Source organism: Microtus pennsylvanicus, chromosome 11 (genome assembly GCF_037038515.1).
Source record: "Microtus pennsylvanicus isolate mMicPen1 chromosome 11, mMicPen1.hap1, whole genome shotgun sequence".
NCBI lineage: Eukaryota > Metazoa > Chordata > Mammalia > Rodentia > Cricetidae > Microtus > Microtus pennsylvanicus.
Genome location: NC_134589.1, coordinates 72,707,409 through 72,715,318, shown reverse-complemented (window position 1 = coordinate 72,715,318; position 7,910 = coordinate 72,707,409). Strand labels below are relative to the sequence as shown.

The following is a 7,910-nucleotide window of genomic DNA, read 5'->3' as shown; positions in this document are numbered from 1 at the left end:
CTCAATAAAACCTCACAGAAGAGAGAACTAAGGGACCAGCTCAGGGTAGGATAGCATGTGAGTGGCCAAGAAGAGAAAAAAGCACCTAACCGTGGCATGAGGCGTGAGCTCTGCACTGGCGCCGAGTGAGCAGTCGACACTCACTGATTGCTATTGCTGTGCTGCCGTGGTCTCTGTTCTCACCGTTATGTTGTGTTGGCAACTTTTCCTGCACTGCAATAAAACACCCTGACAAAAGCAGAGAAGAGCTCTGGAAGAGAAGAATTTATCTCGATTCCCAGTACAGTTCACCATGGTGGGGTAGTCATGTTGGCAAGAGCCTGAAGCAGCTGGTCACGTTGTTCTCAGTCAGGAAGCAAAGAGATGAATACTAATGATCAACTTATTTTCTCTTTACTCTATTCAGGACCTCAGACTGCGAAATGGTGCCTGGGAGATAGGTCTTCCCTCCTCACCTAACATAGATAACCCTTTCCAGGGCCAGAGGTTTGTCCCTTAGCTGAGTCTAGGTCCCAACATGATGACAATTAGTGTTAGCCTCACAGTTGTTAAAAACAAGACTAAGCCCACATCTCTAACCTTTGGTGTCCGACTTCCCAGTTTCCCTTCTCATAGTGAGCTTAATATGAATGTTTCTCACATGCCCTTGGGATAAATAAATCAGGCCTGTGCCTTCTCAGAGATCCTTCTACTGTCTGAACATCTCTGTTCTGAGAGGCCTAGCCCACTCCTGTGTCTCTCCATTATGATGAGTCAATTTAAGAAATCTATGCCCTAGTCTCTCGTGTCCACTGGTTAGTCCTAGATTTAATCTTGCCAGCATTGAGCCTTTTACAAAGAGATTTTGATGTTAAATCAGAACGTGTAGGTCCCTGGATAGAAAGCATCCAATTAACCTGACAGGGTGGTTAAAAAGATATACATTATCTTCCATCAGCCAGTCACCTCAAGAAAGACAAGGTCAGTCTTTATCTTAATAACAGGGAGGATGCCTTAATCGTGAGGAGTCTTCAGCACACATCAAAACAATAAGCTTGTCTTCTTCTGGAAAACACCAAATGGCGGATGACGCCGGTGCAGCGGGAGGACCCGGAGGACCCGGGGGCCCAGGATTAGGAGGCCGTGGCGGCTTCCGCGGAGGATTCGGCAGCGGTCTGAGGGGCCGCGGCCGTGGTCGAGGCCGTGGCCGAGGCCGAGGCCGCGGGGCTCGCGGAGGTAAAGCTGAAGACAAGGAGTGGATTCCCGTCACCAAGCTGGGCCGCCTGGTTAAGGACATGAAGATCAAGTCCCTAGAGGAGATCTACCTGTTCTCCCTGCCCATTAAGGAATCTGAGATTATTGACTTTTTCCTGGGAGCTTCCCTAAAGGATGAGGTTCTGAAGATCATGCCCGTGCAGAAGCAGACGAGGGCAGGCCAGCGGACCAGGTTCAAGGCTTTCGTCGCTATTGGGGACTACAATGGTCACGTAGGTCTCGGTGTCAAGTGCCCCAAGGAGGTAGCCACTGCCATCCGAGGGGCCATCATCTTGGCCAAGCTTTCCATTGTCCCTGTGCGGAGAGGCTACTGGGGGAACAAGATTGGCAAGCCCCACACTGTTCCTTGCAAAGTGACAGGCCGCTGTGGTTCTGTGCTGGTGCGTCTCATCCCTGCCCCCAGAGGCACTGGCATAGTCTCTGCTCCTGTGCCCAAGAAGCTACTGATGATGGCTGGCATTGATGACTGCTACACATCAGCCAGGGGCTGCACTGCCACCCTGGGCAACTTTGCCAAGGCCACCTTTGATGCCACCTCTAAGACCTACAGCTACCTGACCTCTGACCTCTGGAAAGAGACTGTTTTCACCAAGTCTCCTTATCAGGAATTCACTGACCATCTTGTGAAAACCCACACCAGAGTCTCTGTTCAGAGGACCCAGGCTCCAGCTGTGGCCACCACATAAGGGTTTTTATACAAGGAAAATAAAAGTGAATTAAGTCTGTTAAAAAAAAAAAAAAAAAGCTTGCAGAAGGCAAAGGCCCTCCATTAGGTAAATTAGGATGAGTGCCTCAATAGGGGCCCCTCGCCTTGACAGGAGCAGAGAGGAAAGTGTGTCTCTGTCCATCTTTCTTCAGAAAAGGCAGCATTGATTGGATGCTGACAAGTGTTTGTGTCTGAAGAGCAGCAATAAGCAACAAAGAAAAGGAATGCCTCTGCCATCATGTTCCCACTCCGTAGCGCACATAACAATCCATGCCAGCTTACGGCTGTAGACAACTCTCTCTGTGCCTTTCTTTACAAGTTCATTGACTTACAAGGCCCTCATAGAAATCCTATGACATAATTTGAGAGAGGGAGAGAGGGGAAAAGGAGAGCGAATGGGCAGAAAATCAGAAGTCCATTAAAGATTCAAACAGCTCTGAAAAGTGCTGAAAATGGTCTATATCCACTAACAAATATTTAGCCAGGAGTTAAATCTGGGTCCCCTGGAAGAGCAGCCCAGGCTCGTAACTGCTGAGTCATCTCTCCAGCCTGGAAAATCTTTTTTTTTTAATATTTGCTTTTCATGATTATACCAGGAACCATTATATGTAGAGTAAAAACATGACAATTTGTAACATGCAATAGTCTCAAATCTTAACTGAGGTATTTTGAGCAGCATTTGTTGGCACTATGTGCCATGATGATGATGGGTGTGCAATGCCAAGTGTGCATGTTGTATGTTCAGAATGGGGCTGCAGTGACGTCACCTCATGCAACATGGGCAAGTACTCCCAGAAACAACACAGACTCATTACACATTTGACTTTTTAAATAAACTTTTGGTGGTTGTACTTCAGAAAGTTTTTGCTGGTGCTAATTTTTTTTTGCAACCCCCACAATTATTTACAAGATTGACATGAGGTCTTGAGATGGTTTTAAAGAAATTGGTCCCCAAAAGGGGTGGCGCTTTTAAGAGGTGTGGCCTTGTTGGAAGAAGTGTGCCACTGTGGAGGCAGACTTTGAGGTTTCGTATGCTCAAGTTACTCCCAGTGTCACAGATCACTTCCTGTTGCCTGCAAGATATAAGGCTCTCAGCTCCTTCTCCATCACCATGTCTGCCTGCACACCACCAAGTCCTACCACGATGTCCTGAACCTCTGAAATGTCAAGCAAGGCACCCCAATTAACTATTTTTCTTTATAAGAGTTGCTGCCGTCACGGCATCTCTTCACAGCAATAGAACCCTAACTAAAGCAGGGTCATAACCTACAATGTAATCATTTCTCAGAGGTTGCGCTGGAGCCATTAAGGTGCCTCAGGAGATAAGTGCTTCCCATCCAAGCCTGAAAGTTGACTTTGGGCCCTGGAACCATGGTGGAAGAAGAGAACTGACTCCTAAACACTGTCCTATGACCTCCACACACACCATACACACGCTGTGGTGCTCACAGCTGAGGAAACACACACAGACATGTATGCAATAATAATAATATTAATAATAATAATAAAGTCAATAAATATACCTCACCATCATGTGATGATGAAATCTGTCACCTCGGTTATATTAAGAAATATTTATGGTGTTAGTGAAGCACATATTTGGACAGAAAGGTGAAGACTTTTCCAGAGAGAATTAACTAAAGGGGAAAGATGTGTCCTGGATATGGAAGGCAGCATCCCACAGGTGGGGGTCCAAAACTGAATAAACAAGGCAAACAAGGAAAGCAATCAAGCACCAGAATCCCCTTGTCCCTGCCTTCTGATCTAATAAAATGTCAACCAAGCAGCCTCCTGCCGCCACAGACACGAGCTGCTCCTCGCATCACTTAACCACTGGAGCCCCTGAACCAGGAGCCAAAATAAACCTTTCATCCCTTAAGTTGCTTGTGTTAACTGTTTCTCCATGGCGATGAGAAAAGTAGTCAACTCAGATGGCATGTATAGAAACATACGTCAATTTACAATGTTTTTAATAAAGAGGTTTTTAATGTAACCTCATCATCAGTGGGGGAATATATATATTTATACACATACATACATACATACATATACACATATATACATTTACACACATATACATATAAACACATATATGCATACAATTTCTCTCCTCATATACATACACATGTGTATATATGTAAATGTATGTCTGTGTATATATATATGGAGAGAGAGAGCTATCATGGAAAATTGACTCATAGAAGTTCAGAAATCCAGTAATCTGCCATAGAAACCCAGGGATATTATTTTATTCCAAGCCTAAAGGCTACACCACCAATGATGCTAATCCTAGTACAAGGACAGGACAAGATCAACGCCTGGTCAAGCACTCAGGCAGGAAGGGGCCAATCCTTCCTTCAACTTTGTATTTAGCACCTGGTGGAATGAATGATCCCTGTAGTTGCTGGGAAGGGTAGTCTACTCTGAATTCACCAGTTCAAATGCTGGTCTCGTCAGAAAACACCCTTGGCTAACACATCCAGAAATAATATTTGATCGGCCCAGTCAAGTTCATACATTAAAATTAGCCATCAGAGATCGTCGGTTCTTTTTGTGAATTGGTGTTTTTCAGATTTCACGTTGTGATGTTCTGCTCTCACTTTCATTCCTATAAGGAGGAGGAAAGAGTCACAGAAAAAACAAGACCATCCTTGAATTCTCAATTCTGCCCTTCAAGGATTCCTCAAGTCTTCCTCTTTCTAGTCTCCATCTTTATTCCTCATCTGAAGCCAATTTTCCCAGCCCTGGACCCTGCTTTTTCTACTTTATTTTTTAGGTTCATAACAATACTTTGTCTTCCTTTAGTCAACAAAATTTATGTAACTTATTTTTTTTTAAGTTGGCTACTTCATTGCCCCTTCTCAAGTCACCATAAATTCCCTCACACGGCTCCTCTGTGATTCCTAACCGTGAATAGACAGTCTCTTTCATGACATTGCTCTAGGTATAGAATAATAAACAAACAAATAAAAGGCTCTATCCACAATGTTCTGAGCCAAACTCCCACTCAATGATTTTCTCTTTCCCCCTACAAGAACTTTGTGGATATCATTTGGCTCATGACATTGGTGTGGCTATCTACCATCAATGTGTGGTATGGAACCACCAGTGGCCAATAATGGACCTATATTGACACATTTAACCAGCACAAAGTGTTACTGACCAATGCCCCCACTCTCTGGTCCCTTATATGCAAATGATTCATTTTCATTCCAACTATCTACAGAATGAAATCATTTTTATGCTCATTCATTCTTCTCTCCCCCCAAAAATACACATTTTGTGAAAAACATCGGTTTTCCTAGCATCATGCCCCATGAGCTAAATACAGTGCCTGGTTCACAATAGATGTGCAACTAATATCAGGTGGGTGTGGCGCTAAGTGATGGGAGCAGTGAGGCAAAGATGTCCCCTCCCCTGAAGGGTTTTAGAACTACACCTATTCATGTGTTATGCCCCTATGTTAGTACTCTGACTTAGTTTTCTCTCACAGGTAAATCTTACACACACACACACACACACACACCTAGCATCTCAGTCAAGTAAATTCCTCCCTTCTCAGTCACTATAAAGAAGATTTGGCAGCAAGCCCTGCAGGCCCAAGTCTGAGAGATCGCTATGGAAGCTGAGGAAGTTAATTGGCCAAAAACATCTCAATATTTTTTCCCATTGATGTCTAAGAGATGTAATTCAGATGAATTTATTTTTTAGGTTTTTTTTTAAGTTTTTTATTGAGCTATGCATTTTTCTCCACTCTCATTCCTTCCTCCCTTCTCCCCTTCTACCCTTTCCCGTGACCTCCCACACTCTCAATTTATTCAGGAGATCTCATCTTTTTCTCCTCCCTATGTATATCCATGTATGTCTCTCTTAGGCTCCTCTTTGTTGTCTAGTTTCTCTGGGGTTGTGGCCTGTAGGTTGACTTTTCTTTGCTTTATGTCTAAAAGCCACTTATGGGTGAATAAATATTATGTTTGTCTTTCTGGGTCTGGGTTACCTCACTTAATATGGTTTTTTTCTAGATCCATCCATTTGCCCCCAAATTTCAAGATATCATTTTTTGCTGCTGTGTAGTACTCCATTGTGTAAATGTACCATATTTTCTTTATTCATTCTTTGGTTGAGGGGTATCTAGGTTGTTTCCAGGATTTGAGTGTTAAATGAGTGCCATCAAATTCATCTGAATTACAAATAACGCTGCTATGAACATAGTTGAATCTCAAAGGGCTAAAAGACCCTTAAGGAAATGTTCAACATCCTCAGCCATCAGAAAAAATGCAAATCAAAACAACTCTGAGAGACTATCTTACACCTGTAAGAAAGGCCAGGATCAAAAACACTGATGACAATTTATGCTGGAGAGGTTATGGGGAAAAGGGAACACTCCTGCATTGCTGGTGGGAGTCCAAGCTGGTACAGGTGCTTTGGAAATCAGTATGGCGATTTCTCAGAAAATTAGGAATCAATCTACCTCAAGACCCAGCAATACCACTATTGGGTATAAACCCAAAGGATGCTCAATCATACCACAAGGACATGTGCTCAACTATGCTCATAGCAGCATTATCTGTAATTCAGATGGATTTGATGGCACTCATTTAACACTCAAATCTGGGAAGCGTGTTAAGAAATAAGCAGCCTCAAGCAGACCAGAACTGTTTACTGGATTTTTATATCAGGTGTAATAAAGGATATTTTCTCTCAAAGAAAACATGGAGGGTCTCAACTTCAGAAACAAATGAAATTGTTATTCCTCTAGGTAACACCAAAGTCCTTCTATCTATAGCCCACTGTGAGTCCCCTTTTCCACTCCAGAACTCCAGAGTCCCCTTGTCCTATGTCCCCTACACTTACAAAATGAAGGGATAAATATCTTTACAGTGAACTTTGAGGTTTGTTTATACAAGTCTGTAAGCAACCAGTTAACCTTCTGCTTTGAAAACGATGACATAACAACGCATTATACTGCACTGCCCAATTTTCTATGCTTTCAACCCTTTTGAATCTTTGTAACAGTCTTGTGGCGTTTTTAGTTACAAGATTATTTCTTTCCTCCTCCCCAAATTAACATTAAGAAGACAAACACTAAAGTTTGTCCAATGTCACATAACATATTATGGCTAAACCAAAGCTAGACCCCGGTCCTAATCCTCTGTCTTTTGCATTGTTTGAGCCTGGAACGCTCACTATTCCTCCCTTTCCAACAGTGGCAGACATTATTTATCAATCACTACCCTTCGTCCTGATGCACCTAGAGGCATCTTTATTTAGAAGCCCTTTCATCACTGTTCCAGGCAGTCAGCACCAATCGATCTCAGGTTTAGCTAGGAGCTAAAACCTATCTGCCTTGCTGCACTAACCAAGTTGCATCTGTAAATTAGGAAGCCTTGATGCACTGCTTGCAGAGGGAGGATGTACATTAACGAACTACCAGGGGACTGGACAGCGGTCCCTGAGCAGATCCGACTCTTCTCACTCACACACCTTGCTCCGTTCCTTCCACGAGCGTGACAAACAAACGCAATACGGTTGAGATGGAGAAATTCGATAAGGCAAAATTGAAGAAGACAGAAACACAGGAGAAAAATCCTCTGCCTTCAAAAGGAACGATTGAACATGAGAAGCCAGCCGGTGAATCGCAATGAGGGGAGGGTCGCCAATGTGTACTGTTACAGTCCACATGCGGTGCCTGCTTATTTTCCTTCCTTCAGCTGTTTAGCTTTGTAAGACATAGAAGTTGGATCAAGTTTAAGGACTGTGCTGACCCTTTCAGGACAAAGAATCAGTACTGCACACAACAAAGGCCTCCCCTGTCTCTCCCAATCATATTCCTGTCTGGCTGGCAGGGAAGGAAAAGAACTCACCTGTTGATGAAGGAAAAAGCTGGGTGGGAGGTGGTAAATACAGAGTAAAATTCATGATTGTCCAAGGCATCCTTTAGGCTGTAAAA

The 7,910-nt window shown here is 43.5% G+C and overlaps 1 protein-coding gene and 1 pseudogene across 1 annotated transcript; both read left to right on the top strand.

The window, feature by feature from the left end:
- The first annotated feature begins 1,039 nt into the window (after positions 1-1,039).
- On the top strand, positions 1,040-1,997 carry LOC142860912 (small ribosomal subunit protein uS5 pseudogene; annotated as a pseudogene).
- A 740-nt stretch (positions 1,998-2,737) lies between these two features.
- Positions 2,738-7,605, top strand: LOC142831626 (thymosin beta-4-like). Its single transcript, XM_075941835.1, has 2 exons — positions 2,738-2,745; positions 7,467-7,605. The coding sequence occupies exons 1-2, from the start codon at positions 2,738-2,740 to the stop codon at positions 7,603-7,605; spliced, it is 147 nt and encodes a 48-aa protein (XP_075797950.1).
- Positions 7,606-7,910: the final 305 nt, after the last annotated feature.